The sequence below is a fragment of the Psammomys obesus genome, unplaced genomic scaffold, assembly GCF_907164565.1.
Source record: "Psammomys obesus unplaced genomic scaffold, mPsaObe1.curated_primary_1811, whole genome shotgun sequence".
In the NCBI taxonomy this organism is placed as follows: Eukaryota; Metazoa; Chordata; class Mammalia; order Rodentia; family Muridae; genus Psammomys; species Psammomys obesus.
In genome coordinates this window covers 3477448-3503187 of record NW_026596046.1, presented here as the reverse complement: position 1 = coordinate 3503187, position 25740 = coordinate 3477448, and the positions used below count along the sequence as shown (strand labels likewise).

Here is a 25740-nt window from a genome sequence, read left to right as displayed (position 1 = left end):
ACGTGAATATCCAGTGGATCTGAGACTTTGTGGAAGAGAAAGTCCTCTTCCCCACAGCCATGTGATGCTATTGTGTGACAAATGATGCTTTCTTGCAGAAAGCCTAATTGTTTCAATAACTGTAGGTCGATTCAGAAGTCTTTGCCTCACATTGTTAGCACTGTGCTCATCATCAGTGTCCAGCCGTGTCTGCCCTTCATGCTGTCATACATATGCATGGTCATCGTGTGAAATCCTGGAAAGATACCCTGCTGGAAATGTTGATGGGATTGTGATGGGTCCACAGCCAAGAATGAGGACGGTTGTTGCCATGAGCAGAGCCAGCCTTCTAGTCCGTTCTTCTTCAGTGCCTCTCATGGTCTACAGTTTTCTGAGTAGAGGTCTTGCATTATTTTTCATTAGTTATATGTCTAATTTAAAATATGTGTGTATGTGTGTGTGCGCATGTGTGTATGGCGTGTGGTGTGTTGTGTGTGTGTAGTGTGTATGGTATGTTTTGTATGTGGTGCATGTCGTGTACATGTATGAGTGCTGTGGAGTGTGTATGTGTAATGTGTATGGTAGATGGTGTGTGTGTGCGTGGTAGATGGGGTGTGTATGGTATGTGGAGTGTATAGTGTGGGGTGTGTTTTGTCATATGCTGCTGTACCTGGAACCACAGCAAGAGCCAGTGGCCGAAAGCAGCGCCAGCCTGGCATTGCCTGTGCTTCTGTGAGTTTTCTTCCCTGGTCCTTGCTTCCAGTCACTCATCGGTGGGGCCTGAGAGAGGCAATGTCCAAGTGGCCTTGGGAAATGGTGAAGGCAGTTATCATCCAGCTCATGGTGTAGACGTGGCCTCTGTCTGGAACAAGCAGATGCCAAGGCAGTTCCAGAGGACACAAGCAGACAGTGCCAGCCTATGGAGGCCTGGGCCCCAGACACGCACAAATACAACCTCTGCCACATCCTGTTACTCAAGGCATGTCACAAAATTAGTTCACATTTGGGAATGGAGAAACAGTCTCTGCTTCTTTGTTGTAAAAGCAGCCAGCTGCATTAAGCCATGTAGAGTTTGAAATATTATTGTATTCATTTTTTTAGAAAAATGTCCAACATATATTTTAATTGTATTTTCAGTTTGTTATCAGAAAATAGATATAAAACTGCTTTATGCATGTTAACCTTTATATACAAATACTTTTATACAGTCAGTTATTAACTATCATTTCTGAACTCTCTTCATATTCTATTTTGCTCAAAAAGCAAAATTATTTCCATTCTAAATATGCCTGGCTTTTCTTTCTTTTTTCTGATTTCACTGTCTGGTCATCCAGCGAACTGTGGGCATGAGGGCCTTCGTTTTGTTTCTCATCACAGAGGGGACATTCCTGTGATAGTGACATGGGCTGTGTGCAGTTGTTTGGGTGACCAAGTTTTCTTCTGAGTTCTTGTTAACTATAACCGTAGTCTTTCTTTTGAGAAGACCATGTGAGGTGAATTCTTTATTCTGACACTATGGTAAGCTTTCGTGATTGGTTTTTGAATGTTAAGTGAATGTGTTTCTTTATTTAAACTCACCTTGTTCATGATGACTCTCTTGATTTTTACTGTTACTATATAACTGTGATTATATATTCATGAAGGAGGTTGGCCTGTGATCGTCAGTTTTTAAAATGCCCTTGTCGTATATTTATATTGTGATATTGTCTTCATAAGAAACTCTGAGGAATTAGTCCTCATTTTCCTCCTGGAAACATTTGTTTGGGATTGATGTTATTCCTTCTATCAATGGTCAGTAGAACTCACTAGAGCAGTCTTCTGGGTCTGGAATTTTTTTTTCACTTTTTTTATTTAGTTATTCACTTAAATCCCAATCATAACCCCTTCCTGTAATAGAAGTTTTGGTTTCTTTGTATGTTATGTAAAAACGCTTTTGTTTTAATCCCAAGTGTGGTATTTTAGTTGGGCTACAGTTTTTCCATACCTCTTAATTGTCACATTTGGGGCGTGATCTTTGCCAGCTGGTAACAGCCTTCCACATGCCACCTAGGCATGGTCTAGGACTCTAAGAGTATAAATATGAGGCCAAGAAAGAGACTGTGGGGTGTTCAGTGGAGTTCGGTGTTGGGGTGTGGCGTGTAGCAGTTTGGAGAGATCAGAGACAGTGCGCTGGTTTGTAGCAGCCCAGAGGAGGTTGCTGGCTCCATCAGTGGTTGATGGAGATTGGTATAGAGCCCTAAAAAAACAAGCAAGGAAACAAACAAAAAACCTTGACCCTAACTAGACAGAAAAAGTAAAGGGGTCTGAGCCCCCTCTCCTCACTAACCTTTTCTCTCTCCTACTTAAGGTTGGGGGATGGAAGAGAGGTAGAGGTCTAAACACCCCAAATAAAGTATCTCTGAGTAGGCTCTTCAATTTAAAGGTTCTAAAACTCAGGGCATCACTACACTTAGCACAAAGTTTTAAACCCAAGAGCACATTGGGACAGGGAAAATTCAGAGTCCTTCAGTGTGAGGGCTGCATTCTAGCTGAGTGGACTCACCTTGAGCTAAAATGCCCGGAACTCACCACCACATAAAGCTTTGCTTAGTGCTTAGGGTTCTTGTCTTGCAAACTCAAATGATGAAATTCACAGACCACAATGAGGCAGACCACAATGGCTTCATAGGTGGGAATCTAGTGGTTAGAGCTCTTGTATTACAGGAGCACATCCCAGAGATAGGGGCCATCAAGTGACTGGTTTAGGTGGTTTTTGTTTTTGTTTGTTTTTAATTAATTAATTATAATTTATTCACTTTGTATCCCTCTGTAGCCCTCTCCCTTATCTCCTCCCAGTCCCACCTACCCTCCCTCTTCTCCCCCATCCCCCTTCCCCAGTCCACTGATAGGGGAGGACCTCCTCCACTTCTGTCTGCCCCTAGCCTATCAGGTCTCATCAGGGCTGGCTGTATCATCTTCCTCTGTGACCTGGCAAGGCTGCACACCCCAGAGGGAGGTGATCAAAGATTTGGCCACTGAATTCATGTCAGAGATAGCCCCTAAACCCCTTACTAGGGAACCCACTTGGAAAGTGAGCAGCCTACGGGATTCCTTTGAACAGGGGGTCTAGGTCCTCTCCATGCATGGTTCTTGGCTGGAGTATCAGTCTCTGCAGGGCCCCCTGGGCACAGGGTTTTTGTTTGTTTGTTTGTTTGTTTGTTTGTTTTGTTTTGATCTGGTGGTCTCCTTGTCTCCTCCAGTCTTTATATCTCCCTCTTCTTCCATAAAGTTTCCTGCACTCTGCCCAAAGTTTGTCTGTGAGTCTCAGAATCTCATTCAATACCCAGATAACCATCAGAGGACCCCTATGGAAGGCTCCTGTCCTGTTCCTTGTCTTCCCCTACTTCCGATGTCTATCCTGTTTGCTCTTCTGAGTGAAGTTTCAGCTTCTTCACTAGGGTCTTCCTTGTTTTTTTAGCTTCTTCAGGACTATAGATTTTAGTATGTTTTTCCTATATTATATGGCTAATATCCAATTATAAGTGAGTATATACTGTGTGTGTCTTTCTGCTTCTGGATTATCTCACTCAGGATGATCTCACTGTCATCAGAACAAAATGAGAGCCTACAGACTGGGAAAAGATCTTCACCAACCCTATATCTGACAGAGGGCTAATATCCAGAATATATAAAAAATTCAAGAAGTTAAACACCAACAAACCAAGTAATCCAATTAAACAATGGGGTACAGAGCTAAACAGAGACTTCTCTGTAGAGGAATATAGAATGGCAGAGAAACTCTCAAAGAAATGCTCAACGTCCTTAGTCATCTGGGAAATGCAAATCAAAACGACTCTGAGATTCCACCCTCACGCCCATCAGAATAGCTAAGATGAAAAACTCAAGGGATGAAGCATGCCGGAGATGTTGTGGAGAAAGGAGAACCCTTCTCCATTGCTGATGGGAATGTAACCTTGTACAACCATGTTGGAAATCAATCAGGCACTTTCTCAGAAAATTAGGAATAGTGCTTCCTCAAGATCCAGCTATACCACTCCTGGGCATATATCTGAAAGATGCTAAACCATACAACAAGGACATTTGCTCAACTATGTTCATAGCGGTGTTGTTCATAATAGCCAGAATATGGAAAAAACCTAGATGTCCCTCAACCAAAGAATGGATACAGAAATTGTGGCATATTTATACAATAGACTACTACTCAGCAATTAAAAACAAGTAAATCATGAAATTTGCAGGCAAGTTTTAAAATAGTTCTTATGGCAGAAATGGGGAGGCATGATAGGTGAGCTGGCCAGTCTACTTGGTGAAACTATGTGGTGTCTGTTCATCTTACCACCACAGTGCCTGGATTGGACTGGTCACATCCTCACATATGATTTCTAGGCAGTTCAGTCACAGAAGAGTGATCACAAGGGACTAAAACAGGAATCAGAGCCGCAAACATGTCTTCCATTTATGGCCTCTGACAAGGAAAGAACCAGAGGCATTTCTGGCTTCGGACCAAGGACAGGAATTGAGGACCCTGTCCCTAAACGACCAGATTCTCTCTCCTGTTCTTACCACGACATAAAAGAGATTCACACCCAATCCACAGCCCAATCTAACAAAAGGAGACGTGGGAGAGAGAGGCTCCAGTCTGGCAGCGGAAATTGGTGGCTGCCTCTGCCTCCCTCGGTGTTACAAGGCCCTCCTCTTAGCCCATCTGAGGCCGCTGGAGGAGTGCTTCCCTAAACTCTGTCTGTGTCCTCCTGCTCCCATTCCTGGGATGTGTCAGGATTGTCTGCATCCAGAATTTAATGATATATTTTCATCCTTATTTTCATGGCCCTCATGACAAATATGAGGATCTTTCAAAGCACGGCCATGTCCACTCTGCCTTTTGATCAGTGTCAGGATCCCATCTACGATGGTCAGGATGTTATGGTGGTTCCATAGAAGTAATGGAGTTGAAAATGCCTATCAAATGATATTTTTATGCCTCCTCTGCATTTAGATATACAAGTACCTCTGCACTATCACTGAAGACAGTATTTAAATATTGCACAGATATTAGACTAGGAGCAATGGGCTAGCCCATACAGCATATGTGTATATAGGCTAAACCATCTAGGTTTGTCAAGTATACTTTGATATGTAGGTCAAGGTCACGTGGCAATCCATTTCCCACAGTGTGCCTTCTATTAAGTGGCATATAACTGCATTGTAAAATACATTGTTACTATTGATTATTATCCTCTTTGTCCTTCCTAGGATCCTTGTTTGCTTTGCTTCTGGTGGGAATGTGCAGGATTATTTTTAGTTTACAGAGAAAGTCTTTGTTTCCTGAGTCTGTGTGTCCAATAATCTCTTCTTCTGTATAATCCAACAGTAGCACTCCTGGCTAGAAGATTCTTGGTCTGGTCCTCTCCCTCTCCACTGACCTCCTCCATATTTTCTAGTCTGTGCTTCTCTGTGATCACAGGTGAGACCCGTGGTGTAAGATTATCCCCAGAAACTCACTATTCTTTCTGTCTGGGGGTTTCTTTGATTTCTTCCTAGCCTTCAAATTCTGGAACTTTTCCAGGTTGTATCTAAACTTGGACTTCTCAGGTCACTTTTAATAGGAGTTCTCAATTTGGTTTTCCCCTCTGTCTCTGTTTACTCCCTAGCATAGCTTTGTTTCCCTCTGACCGCCCCCGCCCCCGCCCCAGCTCCTGTTATTTGCCCAGAGTGTCTCTTGATCCTATATTTCTTGTCTTCATTCTTCACTTGGAATTTTCAGCTCATTAACTCTTTGTCTTGTATTATATGACACATCTTTCATTTGGTCTCCTAAAACAGTCGTGTGTGTGCAGTGGGCACCTTTTTTTATAGTCCCTCTCCTAAAATTTTAAATTAGAATACCAAGCACTCTCCTGTCCTGGTAGCATTTTGTCACACTCTAATAATAACTCCTTATGTGTTCTCATTATGTCTTTATGTTATAAACTCTATTTCTGTTTCTCCATTAGTTCTGCTCCACTGTGGCCATCTGTTCTAGAACTTGACTGCCCCCTTCTTCAAACCACTGTATTTCTAGGTGGCACGCAAGCCTGGTTTCTCTGATCCTTGTCGTGGGTACAGATCTTCCCTATTGCTGGTTTGGGCTCAGCTCAGACTTTGATAGTTACAACCCACAGAGGGCCACATGGATTCCCAGGAATAGACAGAGGCATGCACAAATAGCTTTCTATTACCATGGTGTTGTTGCAAGTTAACAAGAAAACCTCCATCTCCTTCTTCCTTTCCCTCTTCCCCTTCTTCCCCCCTCTTCCTCCCTCTGTGTGTATGTGTGTGTGTGTGTGTGTGTGCACATGCTAGAGTTTTAACTTACAACCTCAGACATGCAAGGCAGTCTGCCAAATTGTCTCTTTCGGTATAGCTGGGGTTGGGTGGGGTGAGAGTGTTTCTCATTGGAGTCCTCTTCAGGCCTCACTTACAACTTGCCTTTCAAAGAGGATGGCTGTGCTCCTCTAGAACTGACACCTTAGTTTCCTTGCACAGTGCTTGCACAGTGTTTTGATGCTCAGGAAACCCTGATCAGCTAATTAACTACACTCTGTCCTGATGTGGCTGCTCCCCATCCTGGACTCTAGCACAGACATGGTGTCTCTCCAGATCATGTGACCTGCAGGTTGCCACTGAATTTGGAGCCCTGGGATTAGCTGTCAATACGAGGATGTGCTTCCACTACAGACTGTGAGGACCAACAGCAGGCCACCCTCTGGGCAAATACATACTTCAGGTATCATCAGTGCCCACGGGAGACCAGGGAATGTGTGCTTAGCTGGTTAGGAACTTTCTATGCTTTCCTGTGGGCTGCACATTACAATATAGGAGTCAGAAAACAAGGGTAAACTTGGAGGTTCTGCATGAGTCTAGGCATCAGAGACATTCATACTTCTAAAGACTTTCAGACATCTCCTAAACAAACAGAGACCAAGGTTGTACTACACAGTGAAGCCTCAGAAGGCTGGGGTCAGCTCCAGGTGAGGTCACAGTAAATGTCTCTATGCCATCCCACTAGGTGAGTGTAGAAGTATGGACTCCAGATAGGGAGGTGCTGGCTCCAAGGACAACTCCCAAGGCCTAGTGTCAGCTGGGGGCCTCTCCTTGGTGGGTGCTCTCAAGGAACCACTGCTGGGCCCCAGACTTTACTCATGCTAAGATTATGACCAGAAGATATGAAGACACAGGGAGATTTTGAAACAAATCCTGTCTTGCCTACAGATACTGGATACCTGGTCAAGCCATGGGAGTTTCCCCTTTTCCCAAGTCCCCATGTTAACAGCTAGATGTCCTTTTGCCATTGAGAAGGAAGCTGACTAACATTGATTGTGCACAAAGATCTGAACTTCAGCAATATTTCAGTTTTGGCCTTCAGCTGTGCCCAGAGCTGAGACAGGCAGACCAGTTGGCACAGGGGTATTAACAGGTGGAGTCTGTGTGTAGCTGGGTGCCCAGACCTCCTGCTAATCTATAGTCTGTCAGTGTTTGTTGGGAAGCTTTACAGTTGCTCTCAGCAGCAAGGGAAATACAACATAACTTAACAAAGCTATGCCAAAAACAAGTGTAGAGAGAGGATGCTATGGACGTGACGACACGGCCCACCAAAGTCAAGGGCTTGCATTCTTTCTGGTTCTCCACCCTGCCACTTTTAATGTGCTTTTGATATGTTAGCTTAACTCTTCTTAGTCTCAAGGTAATTGCCACTACTTAGGAAAATACATGCAGATGGAAATGGCCAGTATGAAAGAACAGTTTTCTTTCTTCTTTGCCTATAAACCTCTTTTTAAGAGCAAATAAATAGCTCTCAGATGTTGCCCCAAAATATCCCTCCCAATCATCAGCTTGAATGGGGTCACATTCCTCAACCGCTCGATTGGTATTTAACATCCACGTAATGAGCTGCATAATTTGTTTATAAATTTAGAAATATCATCGTTGAGTAAAGTTCATCATGTGAGAATGTGGATAGCTGTTAATATTAAGTGTGGGCGAGTCATGCTGAATTCTGTAAGGTGCATCTAATAATCGCACTTAGACTCGAAGGATTAGCATAACAGATGTAGCCACATTAATTAATTAGTATGTGAATTTTCCCAATACACAGCTCCTAAATGTCCAGAATAATAACCACATTGAATCAGGTAATTTGCGTAGAGGTAAATGTGCTAGGGGGAAAGATGCATGGACAAGTGTGAATGCTCAGATAATTATAAACAATCAAGCCATTTGAGAAAATTTCATTGGCATGTGGTTAGTGATTGGTTGGATCCAAGGTAGCAGTTAATTAGTTGCCGTTTGCTTTTCCCATACCACTTCATTCAAGCTTGTGGGATTGATCTCATAATAATAATAATAATAATAATAATAATAATAATAATAATAATACAGGAAGAAAGAAAGAAGGAAAATGTAAGAGTCTTGGTGTATGCAGCCAAATTAGCGGATGGTGCTGCCAGCTTCAGGGGGCAGGAAAGCTCCAGAAAGTCTAGATGCTGCTCTTTTTGTGCATTTATGGTCATCCTTCCCAGGCAGGGTGGTTCCCTGACTGATGAGCAGGGCTGAAGCCAGGCCAGCTGCAGCGGAGCCAGGGGGTAGGCCTGTGTGAGTCTCTCTCTCTCTCTCCCTCTCTCTCTCTCACATACACAGTCTCTCCTCTCACTTTCTCAGCTCATATGTGTTTGTCCTTTGCCCTATTTGTATTATTCCTGGTGTTACAGGATCTCTCTTGTCTTTTCCATTTTCTGCCTCTTTCTTACTCAAACTTTCTTTGTACTTTGTTTTGTCTTGCTGGGATAAAATTTATTCCTTGGAATGGCTTGCTTGCTTTTTCTTTCTTTTCTTTCTTTCTTCTTTCTTTCTTTCCTCCCTCCCTCCCTCCCTCCCTCCCTCCTTCCTTCCTTCCTTCCTTCCTTCCTTCCTTCCTTCCTTCTTTTTTCTTTTTTTCTCAAGGTTTTTGACATCTTCATATACCAGTCAAAGTATCTTTTGTAGGAAGGGGAAGGGGAAATTCAATAGAGGATGTTGGAGGAGCAAACATGATCAGAGAACAACTGATAGGTATAGGAAATGTTGAAAACAAAACTTGTCTTGTACTAGTTAAAAATAAAAATAATGTCATGCGAGCACAAGTAGCAGCTAGGGAGAAATTAAAGTTTCCTTCAATGATGGGTGTCTAGTGATTGCCCACTAGTTTGTAACTGATGAGTTGGTCAGCTTTGCTCCTCAGGCTGCTAGCCAGCCTGTGGTTTACACATTTGCAGGGAATCAGAGCCAGGACTTTGAATTCTGTGGTAGAAGTGACCCCTCTACCAGGGGTATTTAATGTCATATACACACATGGCCCAGGGTTTGCACTGTGAAATGTAAGCACATCAAAATAAAGATGAGGGATCTGGGCGCCAACTTTACTGGTTTGAACAGTTGTCATCCTAAGAAAAGTAGGGATTTTACACATTTCTGTAAGACCTTTATGTTTTGTCCCTTGGAACATGAGGCATTCCGGAGGAGAGCCTGGGTTGCTCAGGTTCCTAGTGCTCCTGGAGCTAGTGGCCGCCAGTGAAGCTGCATTGGGTGAATGTATAGTTTACAGATAGTCTCAGGGAAACTGTTATATTTGTTTGTCTACACTAAGCGAAAGAGTAATCATTGTTGTTACTATTATAGTTTTATAGAAAGTACATTGTGAACTGCCAAATGGGCAGCTTCCAGACAGAGACCTGGTCAGTGAGCAAAGTAGACAGACTTCTCCACCACCATTCTCTTGTTTCCAGTCTCTCATGTAAGGGTCACTGTTTTCCTTACATATAGGGCTTCATTGTTCTCAGTGGGCATACTTAGGAATGATGGGCACTAAGATCCATTTAAGCAGAAGAACACGGTTAGAGATGGAGTGTTAGCTCACTTTCTGTTATGTTACCTCTGATTAAAAGAAAACCAGACAGAGGAAGGGTGGTTTATCGTGGTTCATGGTTTCAGGGTTTTAGTTTGTAGTTGCTTGGCCCTGTTGCCTTTGGGCCTGTGGCAAGACAATACATCCCGGGGGAGTCCACAGCAGAAGAAACTGTTCTCATGGTAATCAGGAAACAGAGGAACAGGAGTGGCCAAGATCCCAACATCCCCTTCAAATGGCAACACCCTCACCCCACCACACCCCAACCCTGTAAACTTAACTTCTCTTAACTATGCCCTGTCTGAAAGGCCCTGCCACCTTTCAATTATACAGTGATCTGGAAAACAAGTCTTTAACAAACTCAGGTCTTTGGGGGACATTCAAGAGTGAAACTATCACAGATGGTATTGGAGTATGTGAAACATATGAAGATTTGGGCCAGATGAGCAGCAGATGTGTATATAATTCTCTGTGTGACTTGCTTGATCCATTCTACTTGAGCAGCTGTTTTGTTTTGTTCTGTTTTTTAAATACAGTAGAGGTTTCTTCAGTGGCGTTTGCGGAATTCCAAAATGTGCCTATAAAAAACAGGGAAGGGATTTAGTTTTAAATTATGTGTCATAAGCATATCTTCCACAGATGTTCATTTATTTAAAAATTTTCAGATTATTCTGTATTGGGTTACATTTACTGGGCTATTGAGGTAGAAGCTTGATCTCTGTAGGTCATAGGCAATATTGGCTCATAGTGAAAGCAGCAAGCTACTCACATAAATTTCAGTGAGAATGGAGGATGGAGTAAGAGGAAGATTAAGGAGCCACGACTGAGAAAGATGGATGAGAAAGCTTATGGTCAGCTATGAGATAACCAAACTGACAAGGCCAGAGGAAGCCCAGAAGCCAGTTATGGCAGGCTCTCACTAGCTTCCCCCAAGCTAGTGTAGGGAAGTCCTACACACACACACCCTTTTTTTAGGAGCCTATACACAAGATTCATGCTTCCAAAGCAGCTACTTGTGATAGTCTAGATTGTAAGAAAGAATGACTTTCTTTACGTGTTTGTTTATTTAGTTACTCAATTATTTTACAGTCTGATCCCAGCCTCCACCTCCCTCTCTTCCCAGTCCCACCCTCATGGCCCATCCCCTTACTTATTCACCCTGCTCCTTCTCAGAGAAGGGAGACCCTAAGGGGTACCAACCTACTCTGGCCCCTGCGCTTAGCAGGACTAAGCGCATCCTCTCCCACTGAGGCCAGACAAGGGCAGCCCAGCTAGGGGGAAGGGACCCAGATGCAGGCAACAGAGTCAAAGACAGCCCCTACTCAAATTGTTAGGGGACCCACATGATGACCAAGCTGCACATCTGCTACATATGGTGTCTAGGTCCAGTCCATGCAAGCTCATTGGTTGGTGGTTCAGTCTCGGTGAGCCCACAGGCCCAGGTTAATTTACCCTGTAGGTCTTCTTGTGTTGCCCTTGACCCCTCTGGCTCTGTAAAACCTTCTTCCCACTCTTCCAAGAACCTCCCTGAGTTCAGTCTATTGTTTGGCTGCATCTGTTTCCCTCAGTTGTTGGGTGGAGCCTCTCAGAAGGCAGTTATGCTAGGCTCCCATGTGCAAGCATAGCAGAATATCCTTAAGAGCATCAGGAGTTGGCTCTCTCTCATGGGGCGGATTTCAAGTTGGGCCAATCATTGGTTTTTCATTTCCTCAATCTCCACTCTCTCCTCATTCCTACATTTCCTATAGGCAGGACAAATTTTGGATCGAAGGTTTTATGGGTAGTTTGGTGTCCCCCTCCATCCACTGAAAGTCCCACCTGACAAGAGGAGGCAAAAACTTCAGGCTCCATATACCGCACTGCTAGAAATCTCAGCCAGGGTCACCCCATAGATTCCTGGGGGCCTCCCCTGTCTCAGAGATGCTTCCCCATCAATTTCCAATCTCTCTTCTAGTCTTTTCCTCCCTTTCCCCCTCCCCCATCCTCTCCATGGGAACACCCTTCACAATAGGCACAAATAATATAAGATATTTTGGTGTAACTCTAACCAAGTAAGTGAAAAGACCTGTATGACAAGAACTTCAAATCTTTGAAGAAAGAAATTAAAGACTTTAGAAAATGGAAAGAGCTCCCATGCTCATGGATTGGTAGGATTAACATAGTAAAAATGGCCATCTTACCAAAAACAATCTACAGATTCAATGCAATTCCCATCAAAATTCCAACACAATTCTTTAGAGACCTTGAAAGAGTTACTATCAATTTCATATGGAAAAAAAAAATAAAAGATCCAGGATAGCTAAAGAAATTTTGTACAATAAAAGAACTTCTGGAGGTATCACCATTCCTTATTTCAAGCTGTACTTCAGAACAATAGTAATAAAAAACACATAGTATTGGCATAAAAACAGAGAGGTTGACCAATGGAATTAATTCAAAGACCCAGAAATAAACCCACACACCTACAGACAATGGAAAAGCATCTTCAACAAATGGTGCTGGTCTAACTGGAAGTCCACGTGAAGAAAAATGCAAATAGATCCATACTTATCACCCTGCACAAAACTCAAGTCCAAGTGGATCAAAGACCTCAACATAAACCAAATACACTACATCTAATAGAAAAGAAAGCAAGGAATGGCCTTGGACTCGTTGAAGTTTGGTCATATATGTGAGGAACAATGTGATGTTTAGATTATTTAATTTTTCTAATATTTTCTTTATTTTTTTCTGCTGACTTTTATTTTCCATCCCTGTGTGTATGGCTTTTCCAGAAACTATCTGTATTGTTAGCCTTGTGAGTTCTTCTTGTGCCCTTGCTTTGTGACTATAGTTCAACTGCAGGCCAAGGCATAGTCTAAAAGAACAAGGGCCTGTTTCTTGCATGGCAGGGTCTGTGGAGAAATGCTTTAGGTTAAAGAACATGGATGATCTGGAGTAGCAGATGGGTTAAAACAGGGCCACACATCACACAATGTAACAGTTCAGTCAAACACGAACCTCCAACGTGATGATGATCCTCTAAGATTACATTGCAAAGTTCCTTCATGGCCATCTTAATTTGTGTAAATACACTCTCTGTTTACCCAATGACGGAGTCACCTAGGAATATTTTGTCATTAAGTGCCATGAAGTGTGCTCCAAGCTGTCTGAAACTCTGGGGGCAAATGGTCAGAAAGCCCATACCCACATTTATATGCAAAACTGTGGCCTTCACTGCTTGGCTCCTCCTGCCTGTAGTCCCAACAAGTAAAATAATAAGCAAATTCCCAGCCACAACATGCTGTGTCAGGTTGTTTTCAGTTCTCTTCTCACGGTATTAAAAGGTCGTTAGAGGAGACGGTTGCCTTCTTCATTCCTGTGTACTAGAGTCTCTTCCCCCGCATCCTCCTTTCCCTGAGCATGTGGTTTGCCTGCGGACTTAGCTAACGCTTATTCAGCTTCAAATGCTGGAAAGCAGCTCAAAGCAGTTCAGGTGAAAGATGCCCCAGTGTCCACATATCTGTGGGACTCTAACCTTGAACCCAGGACACAGAGTTTCGGGTGGCAGGATTTGAACTGTTTCTACATCTCTCAGGTGTCTTTTGAGTTGGCATCGCCATGAGAGAGGTGTTTTTGTTGCTGTTGTTGTTTTTATGTGTGTGGGTTTGTTTTTACAAACCACATTAATAACGGCTAGGTGTGTGTTACCCTCCAGCTTGTTAACGCAGGAAAGAGGGCCTGTGGTGTGCTGGTTGGATGGAGTAATTACTGTGCTTGGCACAAATCATGTTCACCAACAAGGGAAGAAAGAGTAGGATCAAGGTCTCCCAGAGGTGGAAGAGGCAATTTCTAAAGGGAAAAAAATGCAGTGGGAGGAAGTAGCTAAGCAAACAAATCAAGTCTTATTCCTGTTTGAGACCTTGTATGATCATAATTCAATACACCTTAATGGTTTGTGCGAGGCTCTTGTTAACTGTGCAGTGTCTGTTTCTTGAAAAGAGGCCTTAATAAGAGGCTCTGCGCCAAGTGGCGGCTGTACGAGGGAGGCACTGTCTCACTAGCCCACCCCTTTTCCCAGCCAAGGGAAGCTCTGCTAGGCTTGATCAACTTTTACAAGGGACAAAATGTTCTATGCATCCCACCATGTGGTCCAACCTGGAGGACTTTTGTTAGGGATGGGTAAACACAGTTTTTATGAGTAAACAGGGAGTAGACTTGAAGAACTTTACCGAATCCTTTAAAGCATCTTGGTTGCCATTGTGGTTATCTAGCACCAACAACAGTATTTGTGCCTCAACTCCTTTGCATGCCTGCTGCACACTGTCCCATTTTCTTCTCCCAGAAAAGGCAGGGAAGTTGCTCGTGCCTGCTAGCTGCATGCTTTGATCATCCCTTTTCTTCCCAAAAGGTCCTCACCTGCTTTTAGCACTGTGTTGCTGTCAGAGGTTTTAAAATCTTTTTCTGATTCTACAAGAAATATCAGTGAATGAAGAGGAGACTTTAGTAGATAATAAAGATGATTAGAGCTTGTTGGCAGGCATTTGCTGCCAAGGAGATGGAAGAAAGCATTTAATTACTTACAGACATTTAAAGAGCTCTGTGTAGCCTTGCCCAGTGCCTCTGAAATCTTAGCTAGTGTGGGGTTTGTCTCAAAGAATTTTTATTTTTCCTCCTTTTGGGGTCTGATGATAAATGCAGAAAGGTCATCCACACAAAGCATTTGAAAATTTTCTTTTCTGTTTTAATCATTTATCTCTGTGACTTCGAAGCTTCCACAGAAAACTGCACTTGCCATATTCTAATCACATGGGATTTACTAAAAATTTGAACCACATAATGGGCAGAGCATTATGTCACTGCTGAGTGAGGGTTCACCAAGGAGATAATTTCCATTTATCTTCTAAACAAACAAAAAAATCAACCTTTTTCTTTTTCAAAGCATACATCATTAATGGCACAGTGATGTCTATATATTTCCTTCTGACCCTTTCCTGATGTTTATAGGTGCACGTGCTCCACTGAGATGAACGCCTTTCTAGTGCGGAATAGCAGGATATTCCACCCTGAATATGCCACGCCGGCATACGGAGCATAAGGATTACTTTGAGCTAAAGCACTTGAAAAACAGCAGATGCGAGAAGGGCAGCTTTAGCTCCTCTCTTTCTGAAAACAGGAGATAAAAACTTCCAAGAACAAGGTGCCTGCCCATAGCCAGAGAAAAGAAACACAATTGTCCCCTCGCCAAGAGATCTCTGCTCAGCTTCCTTTGATAATTATCCTCACTTAGCCTTCCCACAGAATTTACAGTTCCCCAATTACTTCACTTTGTTCAGATACAAAAGCATCTGGGTCTTGCCATGTCTTTGAAGTGTTGTTTCTTTATAAAAGCAACTGTGTCCCATAACACTTGAACTAAAAGGTGTATGTTTTTATCCAGTTAATCTGTCTCATGAGCTGTGGCTATAGCTCAGTGGTAGAACTTTTGCCTAATGTATGTGAGGCTCTGGATTTGATCCCCAGGATTGCAAAAAATCAAATTAAATTTAAAAATCTGTCTCGTGGATTTAATTCTGCAGCCCAGCCAGTACCCTAAGAGAGAAAGGCTTTACCTCCTTTACACACAAACAACTTTGTATCATCCTCAAATTCTTTCATTAACACAACCCTTCTGGGAAGCAAACAAACAAACAAAAATTACGTAAGAATAATCAAGCACCGTGCCACCTGCGCTAGGTTCTTAGCAAACAGATCTCAGTCAGTAACTTGAATCCAGGATTAATGGTTGCAGATTGTTAGTCTAGAAGCTGAAATTTGGAGTGTCCTTATGTTTTTTAGGATTGTAATCTAGATTCCCTGATGCCAAAGCTTTACTTCTTCAAGGTCCCCATGTCTTTGTTCTCCCCAGCTGAAAATAATAAACTAAGATTCCTCACAGGGTTGTTGTGGGGCTAAAGAAGCAGGATTTACAGTTTACCTTTATGAAGGCATTGTCGGCTGCCATTTGCCACTGTCAACATTATGACTGTCACAGCTTCTTTTTTTTTTTTCAAACACCTACTTTATTTAATGTTCTTAAATGCCTCTACCTCCCTTCCAACCTCCCCTACCTTAGGGAGGAGCTGAGTAGGGAAAGGGGCTGTAGACCTCTTTTAGCTATTTCCTGCTGATTAGGGTCATTGGGTTCTTTGGAGATGTGACAGTCTCCATCATCAGGATACCAGCAGTCCAGCAAAGCAGGAAACCACAGCAGCAGCAGCAGCAGCAGCAGCAGCGTCACAGTTTTTAACCACACCTCCACGGCTTCCATTGTCTATTGCAAGTGGAACTCGGGGTCAGGGTGATGTCCTCATTGCAATTTCTCCATTTTAATAACATCGTTTTATGCCTGTGATTTCTCACCTGAACCCTGGATTGCATGGAGAAAGCTGTTTGGAGACTTTAAGCTGGTATCTTTCTTCATGTGTTTTAAGTCACGATCATCTGCTGCCTGTGTGAGGTGCTGCTGAAAGATGCTGTGGTTTCTAGCCTTGGGTGCCAGCCTGGCTGCTGGAGCTGCTTGGTGCTTTGTGAAGAAATTAACAGAGAAAATACTGAAAACCAGCCTGATTGCTGACAACAGCTCTCATCTTATTTTTTATTTCTCTCTTATCTCTTGGCTGCTAAAATTATTTGGCTCGAGGCACAACTGATCCTTCTGGAGGGACCTTTTTGCAGAATTTTAGGAGGCTTCTATGAACTTAAATACAGATTTCAATTTGCAGGGAAACTGAAGTAGATGAATGGCTGCTCCCTGTGAAACTTAAGAGTGTCATGATGCTGTGTTTTCTTTAGTTGATCTTGGTCCATTTTGTGTTGCTGTAAAATAATACCACGGAATGAGTAAATTGGAAATAGCGGAGCCATATTTCACTCATTGCCCTGAAGGATGGGACATCTAAGGGCTGGTTGCCACATCTCTTGGAGGTCACTATATCATGAGAGTACAATGGCAAAATAGACTTACTTAACCCATTACAGAGAACATGCCATTCATTCACTCATGAGGACTCAGCCCTTTCCAATGCTGGTACATTGGCTATTACATTTCCAACGTGAGCTTTAAAGGGCACATTCAAACTATAGCAGCCCCTGTAATGGAGCCCCTGTAATGTAATGCCTGATGATCGTTTGTTAGACCTTATGTGAAGAGAAACTTTCTGCTTGTAGCTCACTGGATTTTAGGATACTTGCATCCCAACAGGGAATGGGATTTTATATTAGCATTGCAGGTCCCATTATCAGACTGCATTTTCATATTGAATTATAAACAAAACTTTTATGCTGCTTATATTTAATGAAATTTTAATAAGGCCATGTTTTGATGTTATTATTCAAATAATGTGATCTGAATTGCTTTCTTTTGAATATATTTGCATTAAGGAGGAAATCAATTTGAGTTCATTCTTTGAACAGTTTACCTATTTTCTTGGTAGCTTTAAAACGACAGAGGAAGAAATCAGTTTCTTTGTCAGTTAATGGAAAAGAAACACATTTACTGAGATCTGCAGCAGTAATAGAAACAGACTGATGGTTTGAGTTAATGAAATGACTCATTTTGTCTATTAGAGTTGCACAATTTAAACCATCTACAAATGGCACACATCACAAATTGGAAGGGATGATAGCTCTTCTCTTTCTTATTGAGATTTTAAACCTTGTATATTAAGAAAGAAATGATTCACATTATTGCTACTCCCAGTCAGTGGTAACCTAAATTAAATGGCAGCCTCTTGAGAGAGCAAGTGTCTCGGGGGGTAGCGTTCCTCTAACATGTTTCTGCTAAAATTGTGGGTGTGAGTCCAAGGCAGTTTTCTCAAACATGTCTTCCAAAAGGTCAGTTTACATTACCAAGCTAAAACAAGTTATTGGCAATGCTTATGTGGTTTCTCATGGTCGCCTAGCTGAAACTTTATGAGTGAGTGTGTGAGTCTGCAAAGAGCAAAGAGCGGGAGAAATACTGCTTTTGAGAATAACTTACCTTACAGACTCCAAGCAATTGCACAGAAAACAACTGGCCAAGAAGGTATGAATTCTGCCATCTGCCAAGGAAAGGTGCCTAAACGGGGTTCCCCCCCGGGTCTTTCATGTGCGCGTTTGGTGTGCAAATAAACGCTTTTTCTTGACTTCCCAGGTCTTCTCTTCCTCATTATTATTTCCCCACCCCGCACACATTTATCTTTTGTGTTTATATACACAAACTATCTTGTTTAAAAACTCAGCAAAAACTTTAAGCTGTATCTAAACAAGTGTGTGCCCTAGGATTCAGCCGTACATTTTCCGAGAAGTTTTCGTTCTTGTTTTCTGTTTTCTACTTACATGATTTCACAAACACCATCCCAGTCTCATTAAAACTGGGGCTATAGCCCAGAAAAGCCAGCCACCGCCAGGGCTTTCCGCATGCGCAGTAGCCGTGCGGATGCCCCGCCTCTGCAGGCCGACCTTAGTCGTTCCGCTTCGCCTTCCGGACGCAGCCCTACGGCGACGTGACGTCACTTGCGCGCCGCTGTTCCTCCCAGAGCTTTTCCGGCGTGGTGAGCGCAGGCTTCTGGCCGTTATCGAGAGCTGAACTTGCTCACCTGCCTGTCCTCCTGCCCGCCACCCGGTGCCATGCTGCAGAAGCCGAGAGGCCGCGGCCGGCCCAGCTCTCAGAGCGAGCGGGAGCGGGATGAGGGAGGCGCTGGCGAGGAAGCGCCCAGCACGTCCCGCGGCGCGGTCGGCACCTCTCAGGGCTCCCGCGCCTCCCTGTCGGCCCCTTCCATGGGACAGCGCACTCAGAAGCAGCTGGAGCTGAAGGTGGCCGAGTTGGTGCAGTTCCTTCTGATCAAGGACCAGAAGAAGATCCCGATCAAGCGCACCGACATCCTGAAGCACGTGGTGGGAGACTACCGGGACGTGTACCCCAACCTGCTGAGGCTGGCGGCTGAGCGCCTGCAGTATGTGTTCGGGTACAAACTGGTGGAGCTGGAGCCCAAGAGCCACACCTACATCCTTATCAACATGCTGGAGCCGGTGGAGGAGGATGCTGAGGTGAGAGGCGATCAGGGTACACCCACCACGGGCCTGCTTATGATAGTCCTGGGGCTCATCTTCATGAAAGGCAACACCATCACCGAGACCGAGGTCTGGGATTTCCTGCGGCGCCTCGGGGTGTACCCCACCAAGAAGCATTTAGTTTTTGGCGACCCAAAGAAACTTATTACTGAAGACTTTGTACGGCAGCGCTACCTGGAGTACCGGAGGATTCCCCACACCGATCCTGTCGACTACGAATTACAGTGGGGCCCGCGAACCAACCTGGAGACCAGCAAGATGAAAGTTCTTAAGTTTGTGGCCAAAGTCCATAATCAGGACCCCAAAGACTGGCCCGCACAATACTGCGAGGCTTTGGCAGATGAAGAGAATAGGGCCAGACCTCCACCTAGTGCCCCAGCCCCCTCCTCTTGAACTATTGAGATGTGCTCTGAGGGACTCCCGGGATCCAGGATAAAAGAACAGAAAGGGAGTCAGAGGAAGTTTGATTCTCCTAGGTGCAAATGTCCTGGAGCAGTAGGGTGCATTGCAGGGTTTTTTATTTGTTTTATTATGGTTTGTGGCTTTAATTTTTCATTGCTAAAGATGTGGAAGAAAAATTTCATTTTATTGTCTGTTGTTTAAAAGAGTTTTCTAGCTTTCTGAACTTACCTGGAAGACTGTAGCATGATGTCAAACATATTTAAGAGGAACCCACATAGGTAAATTGCTTTGATGTTCTAGAAGATAAGCAAGATAGCTATTAATGATCAGTTCATGGGGGAAAATAAGGCTTTTAAAATTTATAAAATTGTTTTATCCTCGTGTCAGCACAACTCTAAAATTCATATTTTGTACGGGTATGAACACTGTGGTTCCAAGAAATCTATATGATGTATTTTCTGACATGTTTATATTCATAATTATTACTCTTATACTATGAGTTCCACTTAAGGTTTTTTTCTATTTATAATAAATACTGTACTTTTGAGTCAGTTCATTATTTTTGTTGTTTCCCTGTTAGAAATTGTGGCTCTTGAGGAAATGTCATGATTCCAGACGTTTTTGCCATGATCCCAGCTGAGGTCAGTGGTGTTGCAGACGGGTGTGAATGTATATTGGAGAAGTTTATAAAGTCATTTATTGTAAGTCTCAGGTTTATAGAGCAGTGTTGTAGTGGTTAACCAGGCCCGATTGGGAATCACACCGCCCAAGTGCAGATCCTATTCCACCATAAGAATGGAGCTTGTATACCTATAGAATGGGCCAAATGCCTTATTGACTGTGCCATTGTGGTGAATGAATAGGGAACTTAATGTAAAGTTCAGCAAAGGTCCTGGTGTGAAAACTTAGTCACTTTATCCCTTACTTTTACTCTATATTCATTCTTTTCTTTAATACTGGATCACTCCTAGAATAGTCACAAGTTCTGGAGCTAAACAGTTCTATTTTCTTGTTTGGTGTGTTTTGGATCGTTCTTTGGAAGAACTTAGCATCATGTCTGGTGAGGGCAGCCCAGACAGACCAGTCTCAACAGAGCAACCACCAGATCCCCTGGGCTTTGTGAGGCGTTACACAGTATAGAGACATGATTTTGAGGTCATCTGACCTCCTCGGTTTGAACTAAAGTTTGGGCTGGTTCTCTTTGGGGTGATTTTACAGTCTCAACTGTAAAATGGCGGGGGGGGGGTGTCTTTAAGTTGCTGTAGAAGAGTCAGAGGAGATGAGTTCACAAGAATCCTTGGAGTTCTTAATAGCATCCAGCCAAACACTTGAAGCAAGTAGCAAATTGAGTGTTCTGAGGAGAGTTGCAGTAAGTTCTTCATCAAAGGAAGCAAATCCTTTCACAGGGTGTTGGGGAGGGCAGGTGACTTGCATCAGCCCTGAACTAGAGGTCAGTTAGAGGAGTTTGTCTAAAGGAGTGAAAGGGGCTACCAAGAGTTGATTTGTGTTGTCATGTCCTAGTTTGCTTTCTTCTGCTGTGACAGCATGGCCACAAGCAGCTTGGGGAGTAAGGGTTTATTTCATAGTTGTAGACAGGGACCTGGAGGCTAGAAATAGAGCAGAGGCTTGCCCCGCTTGCTAAGTGCAGACCAGTCGCCCATGGATAGCGTTACCTGCAGTGAGCTGGGCCCACAGCAAACAGCAGACAAGAAAATGTCCCACAGGCAGTCTGATGGAAGCCTCTTCTCAAGTGAGGGTCCCACTTCCCAGGTGACCCTGGCTTATGTCAAGTTGACAAAAAGCAGTGCGAGTAGATTTGGAGATTTTTAAACAAGGAGTAGTTTATCCTTAGGTCCCTCTTCTCAGTCTGCATTTTATGTCAGTGTTTGAATTACCTTCTGGCCACTGGCTCCTGACCTTTCTGAGTCACCTTTCTGTTCTGCTGTTCTGCGTAAGTTGTCATCTGTACTCTCAAAACTGTCAGATACAATAATGATATCCCAGTTTTCTGAGACCTTCACACTTTGCTGTCAAGTTACTTTGTTTGAGAGGCTATGCTACGCGAAAGGCTACATCCAGTTCTTACAACATTCCTTTTCACTAGGTTCCTGGACTGTATATCATGCGATTATATGTTTTTATAATTGTCTATGGCTGTGCATGTTCATGAAGATGGCACAGTTTCCTTTTGTGGGCCTTCACATTTAGGTGGCCCTGTGTCCTTTATCACAGCTGTTTTTAAACCGCTATCTTAAGTGATCTGATTCCATCAGAGTAGAAGGGAGAGCACAGCCTCCTAATGGCAGATAGGCTCCTCCCACTGCTCTGCTTTTGCAGCTAAGCGTGTGCTACTTTGGGAGTTCAAGCCAGAAGCCAGCAGTTGTCAGCGATATTTGCCAAATGGCTCCTGGGCTCATATCAGGTTGCACCCTCACCAGCACCTAGACAGTTTTTTTTGTTTGTTTGTTTTTGCCAGTTGTCATGCACTCAGAAAGCCCCGTGAGTACTTGGCCTTTACAGCCCTGTGGTGGGCATGTACTTAACTGTCATTCTTTTGCTTGTAAATGACATGAAGCACCAACCTGCCTTTCACTCTCCATTTTGACCATCCGATTTTAAACATCAGATGTTTTTCTGTTTATTGATTTGCAAGAGCACCTTGTATCTTCTGCACACCAGCTCACTGCTGAATCCAGTTATAAAACCATCTACAATTTTTCTATCATATTTTGGCTTTAGTGTATGAATGGATCTTGAAGGCATTAGAGGGAGAATGTGGGTGATCCAAGTAGACTGTGTATATGTATGAAATTCTGAAAAAATATCACATTTTACTGTACACACAAATATCCCTGGGTCCATAATCTCTTCACAGGTAAGGCCCTTCTAAACATTCCAGAGCATACAGTAATTAACTCTCATACAATATGGCAAAAGGGAATTCAGAAATTCAGCAATTTTTGAGATTGGAATATTTTCTGTTTCTTGAACATTTCACTGTGCTAGCTATCAAAAGAGAAAGAGAGACTGGGGCCAGTTCTTAGCCAGCAGGATGCTCTCTGCACGGGCATGAGGACCTGAGCTTCATTTCCAGCACCTACACGATAAATCCCAAGTGTGGTGCAGGCTCGTGACCTCATTGCTGGGTGAATGCAGAAAAGAGGCTCTTCAGCTCTTGCTGGCCAGCCTCGCCCTTTAAAAAATTTTTAACACACTGAGTTGAGCTTGTGCTGCCCCTATACTGTTGGGCATGGTGTCATTCAAAGAAGTGTGGTTGACCTCCCAGAGGTCACACCCTTAAAAGGAACTGACTTTTCATCTTCTAGCAGCCTCCAACTAAACCCAGGTCCTCTGGAAGAGCAGCCAGCACTCTTAACTGCTGAGCCATCTCTCCAGACCCTGCTGCATACCTTTTACTTGTTTTTAAGTGTTAAGCATAAATATTATAGTAAACATTTATATTTATCATGTTTCTGTTGCTATAACAAAGCACCTGACACTGGATACTTTGTTCGTAATTTTGACAGCAGAAAAGTCTAAGATTAAGTAGCCCTTTGGGTTCAGCCTCTATGAAAAGCCAGATGAATGGCATCCTAGAGGCACATGCAAAAAGTAGGCATCACCTAGAGAGGCAGGAAGCCAGAGGGCAGAGGGGGGCCTGGCTTCTCTTTTAACAGTCTGCTCTCAAAGGAACTAACTGGTTTTCCTGAGATTAAACCCTTTCAAGGTCAATGTTCGTGAAGGCCCAAACATCTCCCTAACTACACCTTTCAAACAGCCATCACTTTCCAGTGTTGACTCAGAATCAAGCTTCAAGTCACCAACCCTTCAGGCACAACTCACATCCAAACCTTAGCAACACTCTATGTTTCTGATCATTTGTTGGGATTGGTTCTAGCTTAATATAAGCAGCATCTAATTAACTTTATTCTTCTTGATTCCATTCCCTTGTTATTACATCTTTTACTATTGTCTGGCCACTGACTTGCCTTTTACAACATCTAAGAAAACAAAAACAATAGACTAAAACCACAGTTCTCCTTTTAAAATAACACACAAATATCACTGGGTCCATAATCTCTCACAGGTGAGGCCCTTCTAAACATTCCAAAACATACAATAATTAACTCTCATACAATATGGCAAAAGCGAATTCTTGAGTAAATTTTGAGACTGGAATATTTTTTGTTTCTTGAACATTTCACTGTGCCAGCTATCAAAACAGAAAGATCTTCACTTCTTTGTATGGATTTAGTCTCTAGAATGTCTTCATTTCAGTGTAAAGGGTCCCTGTGATATTTACCATCAACCATGCCTTCCAGCTTTGAGCACTAGCTCTTTTATATTTGGAAATGTCTTATTTGTGCCTTCAATTTTAAATGCTAGTTTTTCAGGGTATAGAATTCTGGGTTGACAGGTTTTCAGCCTTTTAGAATTTTTAATGTATCATTCCTCTTCCTCTAACATACATGGTGTCTAAAGAGCTGTCAGCTGCTAATCTTACTTAGTAAAAAGTTTCACCTCGCTGTTTTCAAGCCTTCACATCTGTGGCCTTTGCTAGCTTGATTATGTGTTCAGTTGTGGTTCTCTGAGCCTTTTCTGCCTGAGTTCCTGAGGCATACGGACTATGCAAACATGTGTCTTCACCTAATACCAAGAGGTTTTAGCCATGAGCCCTTCAGGTTTGTTTCTCTTTTCCTGCATCCCCTAAAACTGCCATCAGTTGTATGCCCCTGTGTTTAGTAGTTTCTATAGGTTTTTTTGGCTTCTCTTCTCTCTTTTCCCTTCCTCATTTACAGGCTAGTCTCTGCTTCCCTGCTCTGCACTCATTGATTCTTACAACAGCTTTAAGTGTGTAGCTGGACTCCTCATGTGTCTCCATTCAACTAGGTCGTTTTCTGCCTGCAGTTTCTGTCTCTTTCTTTGTGTATTTCCCTGTGTTGACATTGAGCCCCGTCTTGTCTATCATTTTCCTGGTTTCCTTTAGTTCTGTTCCCAGGACTTCCTGCCACACTTTCAGGGTACTGAAGAGGTTTTCAACGAAACCCCATATCTGAGCTGTCTCAAGATCCTTTCTGTGGCTGCTTTTCCCATGAATATTCATACTTTGTTATTGTTTTTCCTTAAACTTTGTGATTTTTTTTAATTGAAAGTTTGAGACTGTATCTCCAACCAAGGATCATGTATGGATATAACCTAGAACCCCTGCTCGGATGTAGCCCATGGTAGCTCATTATCCAAGTGGGTACCCTAGTAAGGGGAACAGGGACTATTTCTGACATGAACTCAATGGCTGGCTCTTTTACCTCCACCCACACACCTGAGGGAGGAGCAGCCCTGCTAGGCCACAGAGGACTTTGCAGCCAGTCCTGAAGATACCTGCTAAGCTAGGGTCAGATGAAAGGCGAGGTGGTCCTCCCCTATCAGTAGACTTGGAAAGGGGTAAGGAGAAGATGAGGGAGGGAGGGTGGGATTGGGAGGGAATGAAGGAACAGGATACAGCTGGGATACAGCTCTAATGCCTTCAAGATCCATTCATACACTAAATAAATGATAACTAATGTTAAAAAAATAAAAATTTAATTAAAAAACAAGTTTGAACCCCTGAATCAATGCTCAGTACTAGTCAGCTGGCTTGCTCTACCCAGGTAGAAAAGAGGATAGCAAAGAAGCAGCCCTTCAAGTATTGGGCTTTGGCAATGCTTGAATCCATAGGCTTGGAGGATAACAGCAGCAGCAGCACCAGCACCAGCACCAGCACTGGCAGCACGTAGCACCCTCTAGTGTTAACATCTTGTGTAGGCCTCAGGTAGTGGTGCTCTTACCTCCAAGAGCATTTGTGTAGCTCCAGGTAGATGGGATTTCTCTGCCCTTGTTGTTGACCTGTTCAGCTTCTAGGCAGGCCCTAGATACTAAAATTCCTCAGACCTCTGGATTCCTCAGCCCTTGATGGAGACCTGTGTTACAGCTCCTGAACCTGGGGAATTTGAACCTTGCTGAAAGCTTTCATGCCTCCCTGGAACTCTTCTGACACCAGGGTCTGCATTTTATCTTCTCTCTTTACAGCCTTCTGCCCTTCAGCCTCAGCTTCCTACCCTCTTTATACCCTGTTAACCATCTTGTCCCTGCTATGCCTTCTCTCCTGTTCAGTTCAAATGCCCTTTGTTGCTTTGGCTGCCGTTATAGTTGCTGCGATTCAGAAGAGGTCTATGGCTACTCTTAGCTGCTGCCACTGTCTAACAGTTCTGCATTTTTTGAAGCTGCCAGTGCAGCCAGGCACCCTGGGACTTCTGCAGTTTGGCCTGCCAATGGCTCTGCCCTCCCTCTTCTACAGCTGGGAAGTAGGTAGCTAGTCTGCAGCTTCTAGT

General features: G+C 43.4%; 2 protein-coding genes across 2 annotated transcripts in view; both read left to right on the top strand.

Moving 5' to 3' along the window:
- Entrep2 (endosomal transmembrane epsin interactor 2) overlaps positions 1-25740 on the top strand; it is a 401477-nt gene that overhangs the window by 261648 nt on the left and 114089 nt on the right. The gene's annotated exons all lie outside the window — the stretch shown is intronic.
- On the top strand, positions 18414-19923 carry Nsmce3 (NSE3 homolog, SMC5-SMC6 complex component). Its single transcript, XM_055623386.1, has one exon. The coding sequence runs from the start codon at positions 18527-18529 to the stop codon at positions 19361-19363; it is 837 nt and encodes a 278-aa protein (XP_055479361.1). The 5' UTR covers positions 18414-18526; the 3' UTR covers positions 19364-19923.